The following is a 22681-nucleotide window of genomic DNA, read 5'->3' on the forward strand; positions in this document are numbered from 1 at the left end:
GTCGTAGATCCAGCTCTAGCAGCTGAAGCTTTTAAATTAACAAAAGGCTTGCTGGAGTAGGGCCTGAGTCTGAAAATTACTACTCATGTTCTACTGACAGAATAAGCACTTTATACATGTAACTTGCCATTTCTGTACACTGAAAGATATTTTTGGTACTGTATGTGATGTGTTAGATTGATATTATGCGTACTAATTTATGCAGTGTAACAGCAGTGGTGACAAAATTGTTTCAGGACACCCTCATACTTAAACATCTGTAAATGGTGAATCTTTGTGTGGTAGTTCAGGAATACTTTACATTTTTGCATGTTCTTACTCATTCTGAACCTTGTTTGCTGTTGGGCAAGCTCAGAGCATAGTCAGTTTTTAAACATTATTATGCAAGTTGTCAAAGCACCTCACACCTTAAATCTACTCTGGGGAAATATTCCCAGCATTCTGAACTTCATACATAGCCAGTACTGTCCTGGCAGCTGGTTCTATCCACCCAGAATTCTGAATGCCTGTCAGTAGGAAGCATTTCTGTACCAGAGGAGCACTAACCTGGGACACAAGTTCAGAAATGAGAGGGAATCTGTTCTAAAATGTATTTGCACCCTTTATATTGAGTTCATATCACTAAATTAATATTATTATTAATGGTTTGGAATTTAATTAGCTAGCAAGCTTTCATGCATCAACAAGATGGTGGTCATCTTTATTCTGCTAAGGACAAAAAATGACTTGCAATTGCCTGCAATTGTCCGTGTGAGGAGAGACCTATGGCGAGAAGCATAAAAAGAACACTAGAGCATTCTAAGAGGTCCTGCCCGCCATAACTTAGCAGATGGCATACTTGCCATCTCAATATGTCATTTATCTTATTAATCATTTATATATTTTAAAATATTTTACTTATTTTACTTTTTACTAGCTTCCATAACTCTTTTAAATGTATTTTATAGCTATACGTATGGCTGTTGTTTGTCAGGGATAACAAGTATGATTCATAAAATGTATTGTCATTATTCCAGATATGAGCAAAATGACCCAATGGCCAGTTCTTACCAGTAGTGTTTTGTACCCAGTACCCACAGAAAGTGGAGTGGAAATATTATGTATTGTGACAGAAGCTGCTTAATGTTTGGGAATGAAAGGACATGAAAGAACAGTAAGACATGCAAATCATATTCTTCAGACAGGTGTAGATTTAGCTATAGGGTTGGAGAGAGAGAGCACACATAAAGGACAGAATAAATGCATCATCAACAAGAGTTCATTGAAAGAAACCAGCGAACTAAAAGGAAGATACTGGCTTTTTCCCATTGTATTTGTCTCTCTTGTTCTCTCCAGGTTTTTTCTCATGGAAAGCTGGCATTCTGTGTTGTACATCAAATAATGGTGGCATTTTTATTAATGTTGTTAATGCGTTTTTTGTAAACTGGAGTATTATAAAGCAAGGTGTATCTGTACTGCTAAAATGGCTAAAAGTTGGGAGTCCTCAGGAGGACCCATTACAAGCTGAGAATTCTCTCAAACCCAGACAAGGGCAGCTGCTAGTTAAGACTTGGTGTGTCACGTTCAATCTGAGGGTGAGAAAAAATGGAGTATCAGTTTGATAGCTTCTCGATTGGTTAGTTTTGGTAAAGAGCAGTAATTTGTATATTTCCTATTATTCATTATACTCTGTTATTTTGTTATTTAATTTACATTATTTGTACATATATAGGGTATTTGCATTGATGCCCATGCTAGGTATACATCCTGCCAGGGGTGCTGCAATGCCCTGTAAGTGGAGGAAGAGACCCCACACACCTGTCTGCATAATGTCCAGAGTGTGTTATTACTCAGATAACAAAGAAAAAACAAATGCAATAGTGCTCCTTTCCAGTGTTATAAACAAGAGAATATTAAATCATATGCTAAGGTGAGAGGGAGCTTTTACATTTCCTTCAGCTGTTTAATTATGTGCTACTGTTACTGCTTTAATATTGGTGAGTCTGCGGTTTCTGTCTCACTTTGCAGGAGGGTAAGCTGGAAGATGAAAGAAGTATGGTAAATGCACCTATGAGGCCAAGCCCAAATTTAGTTTGAACCATATTTTAGATGGACAAGCCATCGTTTATGTAAGTGAAGTGAGCTTAAGCATTAAGATTGTCCTTCACTGGAGATAAGGGGCCTAGCCCAAACCCTGAAAAACGGTTGTGGCCAAATACTTTTGTCCATTTTGTGTATTTATTCATTAAAATACATTTTTCAACATTAATGTGTAACACATGAAAATTGAACTTTAACACAAGATCTTTTCCATTACAAGCAAAATCTCCAGCAATCACTGGTAATCATGTTTAATGGGGGAAATCATCAAAATGTGTTACCCTTACACAGTTAATGTACAAATGTACATACATTTATTTATTTTTTTTCATGCTGAGAATTATACAGCGCAACACAGAAGGTATTATTTTCAATGGTGAAGGATGCCTCATAGATGCACAAGGTTGATGACATTTCTCCTTGTCACCTGTGTCCTCTATTCAATCCACTGCTTTTGAAATACTTTGTTATTCAAGTATTTCAACTTTCACACCTAGTTCATTTGACAATTTGCAGTTTTGTGTGGGGCTACATGTGAAAGTTTGACATGGATGTGTTCCCACCAGCGTATGAATTAATGAACTGAGACCACTGGAACTGGTGTGTTCCTGATTTTGGCCCAACATAAAGATGTGCTGTATGAAACACCTCTGGGTTTAACTGGAGACAAGCTGCTCAGAAATGACTTTAAGCTATGATAGAAATGTTTTTCCTGTGCTTCATCTGCCTGCTGCTTCTGGTTCATTTTCAACAGGATATTACTCGCTTAGTGCAATTTTGTGGAGGACTTAGGATCACACCTGGCTAATGAATAAAATCAGAAAAGGGACCTGAAGTAAGACCTGCCCAGCTAAGCTACTCTTCAGACCATCCATTCACAGTGCTGAGGATATGAAAAATCCCTACACATTCTTTCCTCACTCAATTGCATAAAAACTGTTACTGGCAGAAACAAAACCTGTGTTTTTCCACATGTATTTGACAAAATATATAGATATCCTTTTTGCAATGGTGTACTGTCTTCATCTAGCATGAAACAGCAAGCTTAAACTCGTTTCCCATTATCTTCTCCAAGGAACAGACGGGTGTTGTATTTGGACAGAATTTAATGAAGAAAAGGTAAAACTGAAATAAATACAAATATAGGTACGGGTAAGTATAAAAGTATTACAAATTATAGCTATTTTACTAACAATCTTCCTTCCACAGGTTTCCAACCGGATTAACAGGAAAGTATGCTTCTTAGTGCTAATGTAACATAACTGTCTAACTATCCTTTTCCTTTACTTTCAGGTTCATAAACAATTACTTACTGGCAATGCCGGGAGAAAACACCAGAATAAAGTTGTTTGGATGAACATGAACTTCTCTGTCCTCTGTCTTTCTTACGTGTGTGATAGATTCACGCTGATAAACTAAAATGGCTGCCTTGGCAGGTCACAGGTCAAACTAAAACTCTTCAACTTAAAAGTCTCCTTTTCCAAATTCTCCCCCTTCCCATTACATCACACTCCCTGCCTGGCACTTTTAGAGTGCCACACTTCGACCTAAACTACCTCTGACTCCAACAGTAAGACCACCTCGGAGACAGGTCTCAGGTAAGACTTGGGGGGCTGGTGGGACACGACTTTCACTTCCACCTTCCTTACTAGTCCATCTGCGCTCGGGATGGCCTTCATGACGATTCCCTTTGTCCATTCATTTCTTCTGGCTTGTTTGTCCTTTAGTAGCACTAAGTCTCTTTCCTTTAGGTTTGGTTTCTTTACGTGCCACTTCTGTCTGGCTTGAAGCGTGCTCAAGTACTCTCGTCTCCATCTGGCCCAGAATGTATCCGCCAAAGCCTGAACTCTTTTCCACTGATGTTTCAGGACATCGGCTTCTGCGAAGTCTCCTTGTGGAAGAGACGGAGTGCCAATCTTCTGCGTAAGCAGTGTAGCTGGGGTAAGTATCAGAGGCGCTTCAGGATCTGAGGAAACTGGTAAGAGTGGCCTTGAGTTGATAATGGCCATGACCTCTGACATTAGAGTGCATAACACCTCATGGGTGACCTTTGATGTTCCAGCTTGGAGTAACATTGAATCAAGGATCCGTCGTGCTGTTCCGATCATGCGCTCCCAACTTCCCGATCCCCTCCCGATCATGCGCTCCCATTTGCTGCTGTTGCAATTTGCCACGCAATATTTTGCATGTCACACACTTGAAAATAAGGCTGCTGATGGCTCTCTTGCCTCCTACTATCCACAATCCACTTGCGCGCACAGCACCTTCAGTGAAGTGCCTTCCCTGATGTTGAACTCTTTCATGGTGGTGACGAATGAGCAGTGTGGCAACATGGTGCCTACCAGGAATCAGGATCGGATGAGTCTCATCTCCAGGTAAGTCTGAGTGAGTGATGCGGCCTCCTACACGCAACAGGCCTTCTTTGTCTATTAAAGGGTGAAGTTTCTTCAGAGGACTGCATGCAGGTAAGTATCGATTCTGCTGAATGTACTGTATCTCTTCTGCATACACCTCCTGCTGCACAGCCTTGATGATGATGTGTTCTGCCATGGTAAGTTCTGCACTGGTCATACTCATTTTACAGAAATGTCAGCCAACACACCGTGGATCATGCAATGGCTTGTGGTGACTCTGTGCAACATGTTTCAGCCGTGCTATGGCACTTGTCAGTCTTCTCCAAGACAAAAATCTTTGGAAGCGCTCCGTGTTTAGCTGTGGTCCCTGGACCGTAGTCAGGAAGGTTGTGACCTCAGGACGCAGCTCCACATCTGAATCTGGATCAATCAGTTCAAAGTGAGTGTTATCTGAGGATGAACTGCCAGGTTTTAGCAAAAACTTTGGTCCGGTCAGCCAACTGGAAGTTTGCAACTGGTTTGCAGACAAGCACCTAGTGGCATGGTCGGCCGGATTGTGTTCTGTGGGCACATACCTCCACTGGCACAGATGACTTGACTGGCGGATTCTTTGTACGCGGTTGTTCACATAAACATAGAATCGCTGGGATGTGTTGTTTATGTATCCCAATACTACCTTGCTGTCAGTGAAGAATGTTGTCTTGTCCAGTTCTTGACCTATGTCCTCTCTGACTTGATCTGCTATCTCTGTGGCCAGCGCTGCAGCACAGAGCTCTAGTCTTGGGATGGTGAGTTCTGCCAGAGGTGCAAGTTTGGCCTTGCCAAGGATGAAGCTGACTTCTTCAAGACCTTCTTCAGATTCTACCTTCAGGTAAGCTACTGCTGCGATGGCATTTACTGAGGCATCTGAGAAGATGCACAATTCTGTGACTATGGCCCTGGTGAGTGGAAATGAAGCATAGGTGCGTGGGATGGTCAACTTGTTCAGTTCTTGCAGAGAATTCTGCCATCCTTGCCACTTGATCAACTTCTTGTCAGGCAGGGGTGTGTCCCAGTCTGTACATTGAGACATTAGCTCACGTAGGAGGAGCCTACCTTGGATTGTCACTGGCGCCAGAAAGCCCAACGGATCAAACAGGCTGTTGATTGTTGACAAAACACCTCTACGTGTGTATGGTTTCTGGGACTCTGGAATGTTGAAGGTGAACTTGTCCTCTGTCATATTCCAGGCCACACCTAGACTACGCTGAACAGGTAAGTCATCAACTGCTAGATCCAGGGTTTCTATTCCCTTGGCACGGTCCTCTTTAGGAAAGGCATCCATGACTTGTGCCTTGTTAGAGGCGATCTTGTGAAGCTTTATGTTGTAGCGTTCCAGTAACTTCTGGGCTCTCTGTAAGACATCAATAGCCTCAGTGTTGATGAACTGACACACGTCCTTGCCAAAGTCCTCTTCCCCTTCTTGAGCTGATCTTCTTAGCCCATACATCGCCACGGCTGGGGAAGGGCTGTTCCCGAATACGTGGACTCTCATGCGATAATCCACCACTTCTTTTTCAGGGTTGTTGTCCTTGAACCACAGAAAGCGTAAAACATCTCTGTGTTCTTCCTTAACTAGGAAACAGTAGAACATCTGCTTGATGTCTGCAATAATGGCAACAGGGTCTCTTCTGAACCTCATAAGCACCCCCAAGAGTCCGTTGTTGAGGTTTGGCCCTTGAAGCAAAACTTCATTTAATGATACTCCTTGGAAGCGGGCACTTGAATCAAACACTACCCGTATTTTCTCGGGTTTCCGTGGGTGATATACCCCAAACATTGGAAGGTACCAGACTTCCTTTCCATCCTCTAGCGGTGGTGCTTGTTCAGCATGGTTGTTATCCAGGATCTCTTGCATGAACTCCATGAAATCCTCTTTCATGCTGGGTCTTTTCTGGAATGAACGCTGTAGAGACTTGAAGCGATCATATGCATACTGCCTGTTGTTGGGCAGATGCCTTCTTGGATTCTGAAATGGCAATGGCGCCATCCAGCTGCCACTTTCATCTCTGACAAACCCCTTGTCCATTATCTGGAGGAAGGACAGGTCGTCAATTGAAGGTGCTAGCTGATTGTCTCTCGGAGTCCTCTGAAAGACTGCTTTGCCTAAGTGGTCGTCTTGCTGCACTGGAGCATAGGATCAAGATACACAGCTGTCCTTATTGCTGTTCTGACTGAAGTCCTCCTTGACTTCAAGGAGGACTTCATACAACCTCACAGGGTTGCATGTAGCTGGGACGTCCACTTTCCATGAAGTGTGTTTTGTATGTGTTCACTGTCTTTGGTGAATGAGCTCCACCCAGACATACGTCGCCAACGGTGACCCATCCTAGGTCATGCTTTTGGGCGAATGGAGCGTTGTGTGGCCCATTGTACTGCTGACGCACTTTGTGGACCTGGAGAATGTCTCGGCCTAAGAGAAGCCAGATGTCTGCAGAGTTATCCAGAGCAGGTATCTCTTTACCTATGGCTCGCATGTGGCTGTGGTGGAATGCTGCCTCTGGAGTGGGAATCTCTTCTCTTGAGTTAGGCACATTGTTACATTCTATGAGAGTTGGTAGGGATATACTCAGCTCTCCTGTGAGTGGCTCGATGACATAGCCATGGGCTCTTCTCCCAGACACCTGTACAGCTCCAGCACATGTTCTTAGGATGTATGGCATAGATGGTCCTTGTATGTGGAAGAACTCAAAGAACTCTGTCCTGGCTAATGATACGTTGCTTTGATCGTCTAAGATCACATACATCTTCTTACTTTCTGAGCGACGGCCTTGAGGGTATACATTAACCAGGCATATCTTAGAGCATGACTTACCACTGAAGCCCTTGCCACACACCTGTGTACATGTAGCTGTCACAGATGTACTTGCCTCATCTTCATGAGTGTTCTCCGGCTCCCCGCCATGATCTTTGGAGGGTGCCTTAAACTGTGTTGTAGCTGGGCCCCGGTGGAGAGCAGCTACATGTCAGTTGCTGTTGCACTCTACGCACCTTATCTGAGCTTCACAGTTCTTGGCCTGATGAAAGACTGAAGCACAGCAGCAGAAACATATGCCCTTGTCTTTGAGCAGTTTTTTTCTGTCATCAAACAGCATTTCTCTGAAAGTCTTACATTTCTTAAGTGGATGAGGTTTTTTGTGTATTTTTGTGTATGTTGTGTTTGGATCCTCTGTTTCCTTTCTTGTGTTATCTTTGAATTCTGTGGACACACTGGTTTTGTGCACAGTGACTTGATTTCTTGAGTTTCCATACCTTTCCCTTTTTGGAGTAGGTGTTGAATAATAGGATGTATTGAAACTTGGGTCGTTCCTTGCTTTGGCCTCTCTTCTCACGAACTGAGAGAAAACGTGGAATGGTGGAAAAGGAACTTTGTTATCTTCCTTGTATTTGGACCCAAACGTTGTCCATTTTTCTTGCGGGTGAAACTTATCTACTTTCGCCGCTTCCGCTTCTGCTCGTGCTTTAGTAGCTGCCATGCTAACACTTAGCGCTGAGCGTGTGGAACGTTGAGAGCTCGATGACTGGGATCTACAGTCAAAATTGTACTTTTCACCTTTCATCACTGTTCTTTCTTCAACCGCACACGCTGCCTGAGCACCTTTATCCTGCGCTGTCTTCTGTTGAGGGGCTGCCATTTTACTGTACTGTCTTCATCTAGCATGAAACAGCAAGCTTAAACTCATTTCCCATTATCTTCTCCAAGGAACAGACGGGTGTTGTATTTGGACAGAATTTAATGAAGAAAAGGTAAAACTGAAATAAATACAAATACAGGTACGGGTAAGTATAAAAGTATTACAAATTATAGCTATTTTACTAACAATCTTCCTTCCACAGGTTTCCAACCGGATTAACAGGAAAGTATGCTTCTTAGTGCTAACGTAACATAACTGTCTAACTATCCTTTTCCTTTACTTTCAGGTTCATAAACAATTACTTACTGGCAATGCCGGGAGAAAACACCAGAATAAAGTTGTTTGGATGAACATGAACTTCTCTGTCCTCTGTCTTTCTTACGTGTGTGACAGATTCACGCTGATAAACTAAAATGGCTGCCTTGGCAGGTCACAGGTCAAACTAAAACTCTTCAACTCCTTTTCCAAAGTCTCCTTTTCCAAACTCTCCCCCTTCCCATTACATCACAAATGGAGTAAGGAATAATCTCCCACTTAGTCTACTTTTATTTTGAAATACTGAACAGTAGTCCAAATAAATTTACAGACTGATTGTGTTTCTTGAACACAGACACATACAGTGCCCTCCAAAAGTATGTTAATGGTTGAATGGAATGTGTAATTTTTTTGTCATTAACTTAAGGTGTTTGGATTTGAAATGAAAAGATGAATGTGAAATGAAAGTAGAAACTATGAAGTTTTATTTAATGGTCTTCACATGCACATACATTTTACCATTTTAGAGAAATGGCTGTTTTTGTGTTGAGTGCCCCCATTTTCAGGTGTGCAAGAGTAAGTAAAACTGACAGGTGTAACTTGTTGCTCATGTGTTTCCATTTGCATGGATTGTTCACACATCGTTTCATCTTTGGAGGTTGCATTTGGAGAAAGAAGACATACACTAGCATGAAAACCAGAGAACTGACAGGAAAAACAGCTAATCTGTAAGAAGAGAGAACAAAAAAAGTCATTAAGAACCATAGCACAGGAAATGGCTATATCAAGTACAGCAGTTTGAAAAGTTCTGGAAAAAAAGAAACCACTGGTGCACTTCAAAATAAACACAGAGCAGGTTACCCACGGAAAACAACTGCAGCTGATGACAGACAAATCATAAGAGCTGTGAAGAAAAACCTAAAACAATGGTCAGTGACATCACCACCAGTCTACAGAGCGCAGGTGTGAAAGTATCACAATCCACTGTTCGCAGAAGACTTTGATAATAGAATTATAGAAGGTATACTGCAAGATGCAAACCTCATTACAGCAAGAATTGAAAGGCTAGATTAGAAATTGTCAAAAAATACAGAGATGAGCCAGAAGAGTTCTGGAGCAAAGTTTTGTGGACAGATGAGACCAAAATAAGCCTTCACCAGTGATGGAAAGCCAAAAGTGTGGAAAAAGATAGGAACTGCCCATGATCCAAACCATTCCACCTCATCTGTGAAACATGGAGGAGGTAATGTCATGGCCTGGGCACGTATGGCTGCCTCTGGAACTGGCTCACCCGTCCTTATTGATGATGTAACAGATGATGGTAGCAGGATGAATTCAGAAGTGCACAGACGGATTTTGTCTGGCTATGTACAAAGCAATTCCTCCAATCTCACTGGCCTGCGCTTCACCCTGCCACAAGACAATGACCCCAACCATACTACCCGTGCAACCAAAGCTTTTATCAATGAAAAAAAGTTTTAGTCTTTAAGTCAGTCACCAGCTCTAAATCAATTGAGGATGCATTTTACTTGCTGAAGAGGAGACTGAAGACAGACAGCCCCCGTAACGAACATCAGCTGAAAGCAGCTGTAGTGAAGGCCTTGAAAATCATTTCCAAAGAAGATGCCACATGTTTGATAATGTCAATCGGGTGTAGACTTGATGCAGTCATTGGGTGCATAGCCCTTTAATGCAAGTATTAGACCTTATCACTTTGATTTTTGAAATTCTTCTATTTTTGCACATCTGAAAAAAGGGGACTAACTACATACACATGTCGGTGTGCTATATAAATATTGCAACTCAATGCATTTATTGACTACCAATTACCAAAAATCGCAGTTTCTGTATTTATGCATTCAAATTGCCAGCCAAGAACTTCCTGGAACTATTTGAATTCTACGTGAATCACGTGACAATCAAGCATTTTGGACTTCTGTTGACACAACTCTCTCTCTACCAGAGCCACCATGTATATAGCCATGTTATATAGCACAATGACATATGTATGTAATTACATCAATGCTTTTTTAAAAAGTAAAATTCAATACTATTTGGGCATTAGTGTGAACAGCTAGCGTTACCTGCCTTGTTGACATATTTTAGGCTAACATTACCTTGGTTAAAGACCATTACCTTGGTGTGTTGCTGTTATTTATTGCTTTAAATTCTTCTTCTTCTTCTTCTTATTATTATTATTATATTCTTAAACTTGTATGGTAGTCGAGAGCAATCATATCCTAATGTTTACTGATATATTTAGAGGGAGGGAAAGGGAAGGAATGTTTTAAAATTCAGATCAGGTTAATTTTCTAACATTTCTTTAATTCATGGTGGTTTCAGTAATCCCATGGTAATTGAGGGCCTAAGTAATCTTAATGATTTAATGACTAATGTAATCTTTATGACTTTCAGATAAGACAGAAGGAGACAGGTGACTATCAATGATTGTCATGAATTCATTAAATAAATCTCTAATAAACTCAGAAAAATGAATAGTATGTCAAGCAGTTTGTCTGTGTCCTTTCCTCCGTGTTGTCCTTGCATATAGTCTCCACGATGGTTTGCTGTGCTGCATGGGGATGCTCCAGTCGCTCGGAGAAAGGAGTACGAATGGACGGTTTCCCCACTGACACGGAGAGGAGAAAAATGGTTGGCTCAAGTCAGCAGGAGCTAATCTTACCAATACTAAAGATTACAACAACAAAAAATATGGGAGGTAATCATTAATAGGCTGTTCGTGGTTAATGTTATGTGTTGCTAACTTTATCCAGTATCCTAGCCTAATCTGTTATCTGTTAACGTTCCCTAAATCTACTAATTTAGTGGGGTATAATCCACTAACATGATTTAATGCACGTTAATTTGATTCAGATGAGCTGATAATATACAATCTGATTCTTTAAACGTCTTACCCTTTACAAGCGCATCTGCGCTGCGAGCATTTGTTGCTAACTTCCGGGAACTATTGAGAGCCTCCTCGATCCGCCATTGCTGTAAAAAAAAAAAAGGTCCATTGGAGAGAACGGAGTTGACGCGACTCTCTCTCTACATGGCTCCGGTTTCCAGTCACGTGAATTAAAATAACCCGGAACAAGAAAGATTGGAATGGCGTTACGTGTTGTAACTGTGTGTACACATGAGTGTACATGAGTGGTGACTCACTTTACAGTTGAATGGATTAAAGTGAGTTCGATGAAATATAAAAAGAGAGACTATGCACAATTAGTTAAATAGAAGGTTCCGTCAAATTCTGCCGTCATATGCTTTAGTGAAGTTTCAAATTGGTAGGTTTAGCCAACTAAGGCAGCATCAGGTGGACTATGCACTACTTTTTCATCTCCATTTTCATCGTACTGTTTTCCTTTGGATTTGTGAGTCGTGTGTGCTCTTGCAAGCAGGACCGCGAGCACGAAACTCCGGATTGGCGCATGACTTTGAAAACTATCCGGAACGGGATTCATAAAATAGACACATATCTCAACGCGGCGCTTGATTTATTTGGAGGAGAAGATGGATTGTGTCATTATAAATGCAACGACGGTAGGAACATGTCTTTATTGTTGGTTCTTCTTCTGTCATTCTCCCGTTCACAAAAGTAGCAAGATGTGGTAGAAGACTGCTATCGCACTTTCTGCGATGTATTTGCCTGTTGTCATAGGACGTTTACATGAGTGTAATGGGTACGTCACAATTGCAGGTGGGGGGGTTCACCAATTTTAACCCGCGTCAGTTTCAGTGTGCAATATGCGGTTTTCTGAAAATACTTTTTCTTAGGGTCGCCAACCCGCTCTACGCCAGCTTCCCACAGCACCTTTACGTAACGATCGAAAACGGTTAGCATTTTTATTCCCTTGACAGAGGCTGACTCATCAGTAGACAGGTAGACTAAGGATCGCCTGTTAACGCGTAGCTATGTTTCGCGGAAAGTACAATTATATCATTTGTTTTATGTAATAAGTCAGATGCCTCGACAGTCGACAACTAAAGACTACACTTAAAAGTAATACTTAAAGAATATGACGCAAATGGCGTTATTGACGGCAATACAAGCGATGAACATGGCCATACTCCTGCTGCTGAGTAAAATAGTTTTTAATGTGTAAGAACTGAAATAACGGTAAGAGAGTCCTGTCATTCGGTGTTAAATGTATGTTTTGCAATTCGTAAGTATGTGTGTATATTCTTTACATTGTCCGCCTGATAATAGGCAAATCCTATAATAATACAGTTTTCTGCGTAAAATGCCTGGAGTAGCAGTTCAGCGAACTCCCTCAAATACATGTGGTGCATTGATTTTAAAACTATGTGGTGTGGGGCAATTACGGGAGTGGTAGTAGAATTTCTTTGATGTTAGGGCGTTTTGTAACAGTAACGTTGAATGGAAAAGGCCAATCAACCATGGCGCCTGTTCAGACGCAGGCTATAGCAGGGTCTAGTCTGAGCTGGGTGTTGATCGTAGAAAGGATATTGTCCTTTGCAACAGAAACGCCTCCTATTCTCAAGCGCCATTAGACATCGGACAGGGGTACGGATAGTCGGGTAAAAGTAGCGACGATAGTGTGAATTGACTCACTTTTTCGCTCGCTTTTCCATATGTTATATTGAATTTGTTACATTACTGTGCAGTAACTTGTTGCTACAAAGCCTTGTGAGTGCTATCGCTGCCAAATTAATTTATCCATTTAAGTAGGCATTTCAGGTGAAGTACCTTTCAGCTCTAATTTCGTCAGCGAAAACGATGAAACTATTTGACGGCGACCTATGACGAAGCCGTGACGGTAACTAGACGATACACCATTTAAAATGATAACTATAACTAAACACATTTTCTTTTTCACCTACAAATTCGAGGCAAAAATTCAGTGATGGACTGAAAGACGTTTAGTTTACCGTGAAGCTTTTGCATGATATCTGTTTTGTTCAATCATACACATGCGTGCCTTGCAAAACGTAAGTCATTCTTAATGTTCTTCCCTAATGCTGTTCTTCCCAGCTCAATTAGCTAGGTCATATTGAATGGAAAAGTTAGAGTGTATACTCTGATGCTCAGACACTGTTTTCTAGCTTGTCAATATTTACAAATATTGCAAGCTCATGTAGGGTTGAAACGGTTATGGAAGAGGTAAGGAAAGTACAACGCGATCATTTTGACAATGTGGGACGGGCATACGCAGCAGCCTTCAGTGAGTGTGGAGAAAAATAATTTTTTATAGTTAGCTAGCAATCCAACAATCCAAATGACATGCCACCCTCACTGGCTTAACTTCCTTTCTTTCAGTCTAGCTTGTTGTTGCTAAATATGTTCATTTTAAGTGAGTATGGAGAGAGAGTGCTGTATCTATGCTGTAGAAAGTGCTATGTTTACTGTAGCTAAATGTATTCATTTTGCAGGCCAATTCGTCTGTTAGCTTTAGAGGCTAGGTGCAACATACAATTAGGTCCATAAGTATTTGGACAGTGACACAATTTTCATGATTTTGGCTCTGTACGCCACCACAATGGATGAAATGAAGCAATCAAGATGTGATTGAAGTGCAGGCTTTCAGCTGTAATTCAAGGGGTTTAACAAAAGTATCATATTAACCGTTAAGAATTACAGCAGTTTTTATACATAGTCCCCCCATTTTCAGGGGCTCAGAAGTAATTGGACAAACTAACATAATAATAAATAAAATGATCATTCTTAATACTTGGTTAGAATTCCTTTGCACTGAGTGACTGTCTGAAGTCTGGAAGCCATGGACATGACCAAATTCTGGCTTTCCTCCCTAGTGATGCTTTTCCATTCCTTTACAGTAGCTGTCCTAAGTTGCTGCTTGTTTGTGAGTCTGTCTGCCTTCAGTTTTGTCTTCAGCAAGTGAAATGCATGTTCATTTGGGTTGAGGTCAGGTGACTGACTCGGCCATTGAAGAATATTCCACTTCTTGGCCTTGAAAAGCCCTTTGGTTGCTTTTGCAGTATGTTTTGGGTCATTGTCCGTATGTACTGTGAAGCACCATCCTATCAGTTTTGCAGCATTTGGCTGAATTTGAGCCGATAGTATAGCCCTATACACTTCAGAATTCATCCTGCTGCTTCTGTCAGCAGTCATATCATCAATAAACACTATAGTGAGCCAGTTATATTGGCAGCCATACATGCCCATGCCATACCACTGCCTCCACCATGTTTCACAGATGACGTGGTATGCTTTGGATCATGAGCCGTTCCTTCCCTTCTCCATACTCTTCTCTTCCCATCATTCTGGTACAGGTTAATCTTAGTTTCATCTGTCCAAAGAATATTGTTCCAGAACTGAGCAGGCTTTTTTATATGTTTTCTGGCAAAGTCTAATCTGGCCTTCCTATTCTTGAAGCTTACCAGTGGTTTGCACCTTGTGGTAAACCCTCTGTATTAGGGCTGGGTTTTGGCACAGATGCTAGGAATGAGATATGAAATACTATATAGCAGCTTTCCATATTTGGAGAAATGTTTGAAAAGCTCTAAAGGGAACACAAATTTGCAAATGCAGAGTCACTGGAAACAAATTGTGAAAACCACTAAAGAAAAGGCCAAAGGCTTGTACAGTCATGCGCCACTTAACATCCATTCAGACAATGTCCATTCACATCCATCTGTAGTCCCGTAAGGTTATAATAAAAGTTTAAAAATCCCGACCGCAGAACGGGACGTAGCGGACATAACCGAACGTAGTGAAGGCAATGCTTCCCGTACGCAATACGTGCATCTCATGTCTCATGGAAATAATGCGATTGCGCTGCCAGGCATATAATGGTACAGTACATAGTATACCATATAATACATATGTCTTGATAGTCATAATAAACGCCTATGCTAATGTCTTATGTATGTACTATACTGTACTTTCTATCATTGTTTTAATGTGAACTTTGCATACTTACAGTTAAAAAGTTTACCGCATAAGAGCCTATGCTTCGACTCGTAGGCAGCTGCATCCAATCTCGTGCTTACTCCATATAGGTTTGCTAAGTATATAGTATGGTGTTCGCACAACATCCAAATCACATAACGTCCTATTTCACAGAACGTATCATGGACGTTAAGGGACGCATGGCTGTACACCAAAATCTTTTTATTTGAGGAACACATAGGTATAGTTCCTTATTAATCAGTTCCTACTTATTAATGACATGAAGTGGAAAGGTGTTTGCATTAGTTAGCTCAGGGAAAGCTGGTTTGTAAGGTAGCTACAATGACTGACAAAACGTAGCTGACTGCCAGTAGCAACTTTGCAATTGTGAACGTTTTCTTGCTAGCCTAATATGAACAACTAGCTAGCTAGCTACCTAGCAAACGAACATGAACAACTACGTTTCTGTTGAATTGCGCTAAATTACATTGCATTCATGAGCAAGTGTTGCTGGTCAGCTAGCTAGTTAGGTAGCTAGGTAGTGGTTGTGCACTGTAGTAAAGTTAAAGCTTAAAAAGCTGTGACTGCAGTGCACATATATATGAATATGTATACCAGGCATCTCCACGATTTCGGACACCCTTCTCCATGCATCATTTTTTTTATTCATATCTCTGTACATATCAAAATGTTGGATCATTTGTTTCAGCAACATGTGTCACGCTGCCTTCGCTTCGTAGACGCTGTGTTGCATCACTCAGTATGTGCATAAAACAGACCTCGAGTTTAGTCTATTTTAGCCCCACCTAGTTGGCTTTGCAACAGCCACTTGTCTCTTGTCGCTGTAAATCGCCAACTCTCATTGAAAATGAATGGCAGCCGGTCACTTTGTCTCTCTCCTGTGTCTCATGGTGAACACTGAGAGGTCGCATAACAGTAAAAAAAAATTATGTAACAGATTTTCCCTTGTGCGTTCGCAGGTTGTTAAACGTTAAAAGTTAAGCGAGAGAGCGACATCTAATGGGGGGGACTAGTAATTGCCTTTAATATGACAGTTAGGCTGTGTCAGAGCCCGTCTATTTAATTCTCTGGCTATGTTTAACCACTGCGGAAATGAACCTAGAAAACCGGAAAAAATGCATATTAGCGTAAAAGATTGATCCATAAATTTTACAGATCGATATTGAATCGGACTAATTTTAAAAAACGATTAAACGGAAAAACAATATTTTTGCACATCCCTACTCTGTATTTACTTTCATGAAGTCTTCTCTTCATTGTAGACTTTGACATTGATACACCTACCTCCTGGAGAATATTCTTGACTTGGCTAGATGTTGTGAAGGGATTTTTCTTCACCAAGGAAAGAATTTTGCGATCATCCACTACAGTTGTCTGCCTTTTGGCATTGCTGAGCTCACCAGTGCGTTCCTTCCTTTCAAGAATGTACCAAAGTGTTGATTTAGCCACTCCTAATGTTTATGCTATCTCTCTGGCCCTGTTTACACTTGGTTTTAAAATGTGTCTTGGGCGATGGACAAGTGGACAGCCAAGACACATTGCCATTTACACCTGTAGTCCAGCTGACCACTTGTGTTCAGATTTTGTTACTGCCTATGTCACTTCCGCTAGAAGGTCAAAGGGACCCAGACAAGCGCCAGATTTGTTTAGCTCCAGCTAGCTAAGAAATCAAAAATGTTTGAAGACCTAATATACATGTACGGCTATTCCAACTGTTGAGATTGGCAGGACAAAGTCATTTGCGACTTGCGAAAGAGCGCAGGACAAGACGAAAAAGGAAGAATGCTAGAAAAGCATTTTTTCGAGCGATGGCACGCTGTCACCAAAACAACCACCATGTCCTGCATTGATGACGTATTTTACTGTTACGTCCTTGTCGGGCATGCATCTGGACACATTAGAGTACACATTAAAGCTGCTTTGTGACAACTTGTGTTGTAAAAAGCGCTATACAAATAAAAATGAATTGAATTGAATTGAATTGAATTAGCGTTTACACTACAAAAGATACGTGGTCAAATGTGTCCCAGACTACCTCGGCAAGCGGTTTGAGTGATCAGATCACAGTGCGTCTTGGTGGTCATTTACACTTGGATTTAGCGCTGTCCACTTGTGATCCAATCACCCAAGAGACATTTTAAAACCAAGTGTAAATGGGGTTTGTTTTGTTTGTGTGAAGTGTAAATGGGTTTTTTTTTGTTTTTTTTTTCAGCTTAATGATGGATTGCTTTGGCCTGTTTTACTTGCATTGACAGCTCTTTGGACCTCATATTGAGAGTTCACAGCAACAGCTTCCAAATGAAAATTCCACATATGGAATCAACTCCAGACCTTTTAACTGCTTAATTGTTAATGAAATAAACCCACACCTGGCCTTGAAACAGCTTCTCTCAGTTGTCCAATTACTTTTGAGCCCCTGAAAATTAGAGCCTGACCAATAAATTGGCGTGCCGATATTATTAGCCGATATGAGCCAATTGCAGATAAATCGGTATTCGCGTTTATATCGGCCGATAAATGAAAATTAAAAAAGAAACAGAGAGACGGAAGATGGATCCTTCAACCACGTTGTGAGTGTTGTCGTTGCATAGTTTGTCCACCAGAGGGCACACTGCAACTCCACTGTTGGCAACACACGTGTTTGGAATGCCAAAAATCAGCTGACCCAAGCAGAGCCTAGCAAAGTAGCCCACAACGGAGATCATCTGTGTTCATGGTAAGTTGATAATTGTCACGTGAAATTCATTACTTATAATAAAATAATAAATATCCCCCATCACTTCTCCTCTTAGCCTAAATAAGCCTGACAACTTTCATGTCAGTCATGCCTGGTTTTGCTGCAGTAACATTCTGCCTAAATGAAGCTATGATAAATATATCTGCGACTCGCATGTCTGTAGTTACAGTCGGTGCATTGGAAATGATCAAACCAGAGGGGACACATAAATAAACGTGAGCTGAACAAATATCTAACATGGCTTGGTATGTTCCAAACAAAGTTATCTAGCTTCTCTTCCAAATGTGTAGTGTGAAATTCCAAAGTCACAAGTGCTCGTTGCAGACAGTCATGTAGTATTAGATGCATTCAACAGTAGCATTTACTCTAGGTCACGTATCAGTTTACTGCATGGTTTAAGATGGCATGATATTTTTTTAAACTCTTTTGTATTTTTATACATTTGACTCTTATCAAAACTTTAATATATTTTGTTATACTTTTGTTCAAAGTACTATTTATGACAATAAAACAAGTTTATTTTAAAATGCATTATGTCATGTTATCTTGGTGAGGACTCTTAAATAACTATGCATTACAAATGTTGGGGAAAATCTTTGTTTATGTTATGTGTTTCTGAAAAAAAAAGAATATCAGCCAATAAGTCATTATCAGATTTTTAAATCCTAAAATATCGAAATTGGTATCGGTCTTAAAAATCCTATATCTGTTGGGCTCTACTGAAAATGAGGGGACTATTACTGTAATTCTTAATGGTTTATATGATATTGTTGTTAAACTCCTTGAATTAAAGCTGAAAGTCTGCACTTCAATCACATCTTGATTGCTTTATTTCAAATCCATTGTGGTGGCATACAGAGCCAAATCATGAAAATTGTGTCACTGTCCAAATACTTATGGACCTAACTGTATTATATTATAGCAACATACTAATCTTCTCACAAAACCTAAAGTTGACATTCTCTTGTCATGAAGGCAAAATAATATTAGCTAGTGAGTAATTGCCCTCAAGATGTATTTTAAATTGAATCGATTGGAATTGAACTGTACATACTTGATAAGCTTTTAAATTAGAATACTGGTTGATATGTCTGCTCTATTTTCCCTGCATTTTTTTCATAAATTCATTTAACAGCTGACCCAATCATTCCATACATTAGAATTATTCGAATATTAGCGTGGCTGATTCAACCTGTCAACTAATAAACAAGGCATTTAGGTTTGCTGGTGGTTTCGGAATACAACAAATACCCAGCTGGGAGTCCTTGACCCTTAGGATAGAATCTGACAGTAGTGGTTGGTTTGTTGGCTTGGCAGTTATAGATATATGATGGGAATATTATCTCAGCCCATCTATGTGTGTTCAGTGAAAGGTTAAACTTTGTAATGATGTAAGGGCAGCAGTGTAGCATAGTGGTTAAGGAGCAGGACTTGTAACTGAAGGGCTGCTGGTTTGATTCCCCACTGGGCCACTGCTGCTGTACCCTTGGACAACGTACTCAACCGACAATTGCCTCAGTCAATATCGATCTGTATAAATGGATAACATGGTTAAAAAAAAACAAAAAACTCTAACCGATGTAAGTCGCTCTGGGTAAGAGCATCTGCTAAATGCGTGTAAAGTAATGTACCAAATAAAACAGAAACAAATAAGACAAAAATGTGACTTAAAAAGATGTGACTAAAACTAGACTAAATGCCCAGGATTTCCACCAGCTAAAACTAAAATAAACTAGAGGGATAAATGACTAAAATGTGACAAAGACTAACGTGTATTTTAATCAAAAGAAAATACCACGAGGAAAGCTGGATGTTTCTAAACTCGCAATTATTTCACGCGACAATGTAACATACTACAAATGTAATGATTAATGGTCGCATACTGGGTACTACACTGAAAAATAGCATGCAGTATACAGTGTATACTTGTGTAGTATGCAGTGCACAGTATGCAGTGGGTGGTTTCGAATACAGCCACTGCGATTTCTGCAGCGTACTTTTTGTGTCATGTCCTGCCTCCTGCACGCTCTACCCAGGCGCTGCCCCTTGCCTAAACCAAACTGAATATTTCCAATAGGTGAGAACGCGTCTAACACGGACAATCTCCTGTTGTGTGCTACATGTGTGAAAGGGCAACTCCAGACAAATGTCCGCACCTGATTCTCTGGACATTGTCCAGAGGTCATATGCGAAAATGGTTTAAGACTAAAACTAAATCTAAAAATCTGCTAAAAGTAACACTGGTACCTTATCTTTGGGAACATCAGCCGTGTCCCACTGGGGAATTGAATTTGTTACCTTTGGGTTACAATCTCTGTCCTCTATACCACGTTGCTGCCCAAGAGAACTCCAGCTGTTGTCTGGATTTATTGTTACCACCAGAACCTATGGTGACAAGATAAACCTGTGCCTCATTAACTGCAGCCTTGCCACTGTAGCAGTGACTGTATTATTTCTTAATTTTGGACATTTTCACTATGGAAAGATTCACTATTTTGTGAATACTTTTATTGCTTTTTCCTGTTTATGGAGGATAATTGCCATTTTCCTGCAGCCTTTTCCTTCTCTGATCTTACCGATGATTACGTGTGCTATTCCTGGATTTTTCTTTATGCAACCAATTTTGTTCCCAGCAAATCTTTTGTGACTTCTGTATATTTCCATTAGCTTCAACTGAATCTCTAAAAAGCAGAATTTTGGTGTGGATTTTTTATTGGATGTCATTTAAACTGTTTCTTAAAGGTGTGAATGTTTTCTGTACGTTTTCTGTAATAAAATGTATTATTATTGAACTATGTGAATTTCCCTTTTGTAATTCCATTATTGCATTAATCTTAATGCTAAGATTAAAAATATTTAAGCATACATTTTATGTCATTTTGTGTAATTTTTGTGCATGTTTAATTGGGGGAGAATTTACACTGAGGCCACTCTGTATGTCTGTGTATATGTAAAAGGGAAAACTGATTTTAGTCCAACAAAGTCTCACCATGATATTCCTATCAGTAACTGAAGTCATTATCTGGTTGATTCCAACTAGTTCAACTCCCACTTGAAATTATCACCCTTCAATGCAGTGCAAGTGTTGTTGAACACAAGATCGGCTTTGCAGACTAGAGCTAGAGAGTGTTTTTGCTCTTTGTTAAGTGTAAAGGGTGTTAATTTTGGCACATCTGCATTTTCATCTCATTCTAAAATAATTTAGTTTAATAGTAACCAATCCAGTGTTGTGTTAAATGATCGCCCTCCTTGACACTGGAATGGAACTGTGGTCTTTATTAAATTATTTTTTGTTGAATTGTATTTAATTCACACCTTTAACTAATTTATTTTTTATAGTTTATATATGACCGTTGTGTTTTCTTTTAGAAAATGCATCAATTTTGAACAATATGACAATATGAACAACATGCTCTGTGATTATGATTTTTTACAAGGTAGAAAGAATTATTAAATACATCGATTTTTCTGTTGTGTAATCTGCTGTCTTTTTTCTTCCTATTTTGTCATGGGTCTGCATAAATGTGGATTCAACTGTAAGGTGAAAGAGTTAATTGTCAATTATACTATGTACAGTACATCTTTTAAATAAAGGATCTCCACAAATTGGGCAGGTATCTTTTGTCTCTGTCCTGGATTGGATCATGGGACATAACATTTTTAAAAACCTCATGCTCCATAGATGGTAAGATGGAAAACAGTACCAAGTTATTTATTATATTCCATACATATTAATGATTATTAATGGTTGGTGGTATCATCTGTTATGTGTTTCTTGTAATTATACTAGCCTGTTTATCACTGCAGAATACACCCAAAACGCACTCTTTGCTTTTAATTACATCGTGTGAACAGTAGGGGGCGCGAAAAAAACAACTATCCTTGTTCAATCTGTGTAGCCATACTTGATAGCTTGCACTGGAAAGCACTGTCTGAATGCGGACATCTGCTTTTAAAAAGCTGAGTTTGTCATTTATTTTAGAAAACTTTTATATCATGAGATTCCATACAGCAATAAAGAAAAATGTGCAAAACAATGTTTTCATATCACAGGAATAGACAAGGAATCTTGTACATTCAAAATTTGTTTCCATTCAGTTTTTGATGAAAATATCATGACAGTTTCAAACTGTGAAGCCAGTATCGTGTATCAAATTGGACCATGAGCTGAGTGTCATTACACCCCTATTAGGGGAAACACCACCAATCAGCCCAAGTACATTGTAAGCCCATATCCACTTTTATTTTGAAATGTGAAAAAAGAGGAATAAGTTGAAAAATAACAATAGTCTGAACCAATAAACATATATCTTCTTGTTGTGTTACCTTTTGTTTGGAGCCAATAAATTGCTTCCATGATAAGATATGTGTGCCCATATCATGACTGTGCTGCAGTCATGGTGAAGCAGGAATGAAAACTGTGTCTATCCAGGGCCACCTAGTAATATGTTTTTCAATATTTTGCTGGAAACAACTGTGAATAATAACATTATATGCAAATTTAAGAGATTAGTTTGTAAGTTGATACTGATGGTGATAGATTCCTCAGTATTCTGATGCTATATTTTATATGTCAAAAGATGGCTTTTTGAGTAGGTAATCACACAGAGGGAAAATAGTGGTGTGACAGTTTGTGTTCTTTCTTGAAAAGTTTTCAAACAAAAAATATGTATGGTGGTTTAAAACA

General features: G+C 39.9%; 1 protein-coding gene and 1 long non-coding RNA gene across 2 annotated transcripts in view; one reads left to right on the plus strand and one right to left on the minus strand.

Moving 5' to 3' along the window:
• Positions 1-10894: 10894 nt before the first annotated feature.
• LOC118769848 lies at positions 10895-11385 on the minus strand. Its single transcript, XR_005004520.1, has 2 exons — positions 11278-11385; positions 10895-10991 (listed from the first exon to the last, which is right to left on the minus strand). It is a non-coding gene; the product is annotated as an uncharacterized LOC118769848 (long non-coding RNA).
• A 100-nt stretch (positions 11386-11485) lies between these two features.
• pla2g12a (phospholipase A2, group XIIA) overlaps positions 11486-22681 on the plus strand; it is a 30870-nt gene continuing 19674 nt past the window's right edge. Inside the window, exon 1 of the mRNA XM_036517292.1 lies at positions 11486-11905. Within this exon, the coding sequence (XP_036373185.1) occupies positions 11686-11905 (220 nt within the window). The 5' untranslated portion in view covers positions 11486-11685. The remainder of the gene's footprint in view (positions 11906-22681) is intronic.

Source organism: Megalops cyprinoides, chromosome 22 (genome assembly GCF_013368585.1).
Source record: "Megalops cyprinoides isolate fMegCyp1 chromosome 22, fMegCyp1.pri, whole genome shotgun sequence".
NCBI classification, from domain to species: Eukaryota; Metazoa; Chordata; class Actinopteri; order Elopiformes; family Megalopidae; genus Megalops; species Megalops cyprinoides.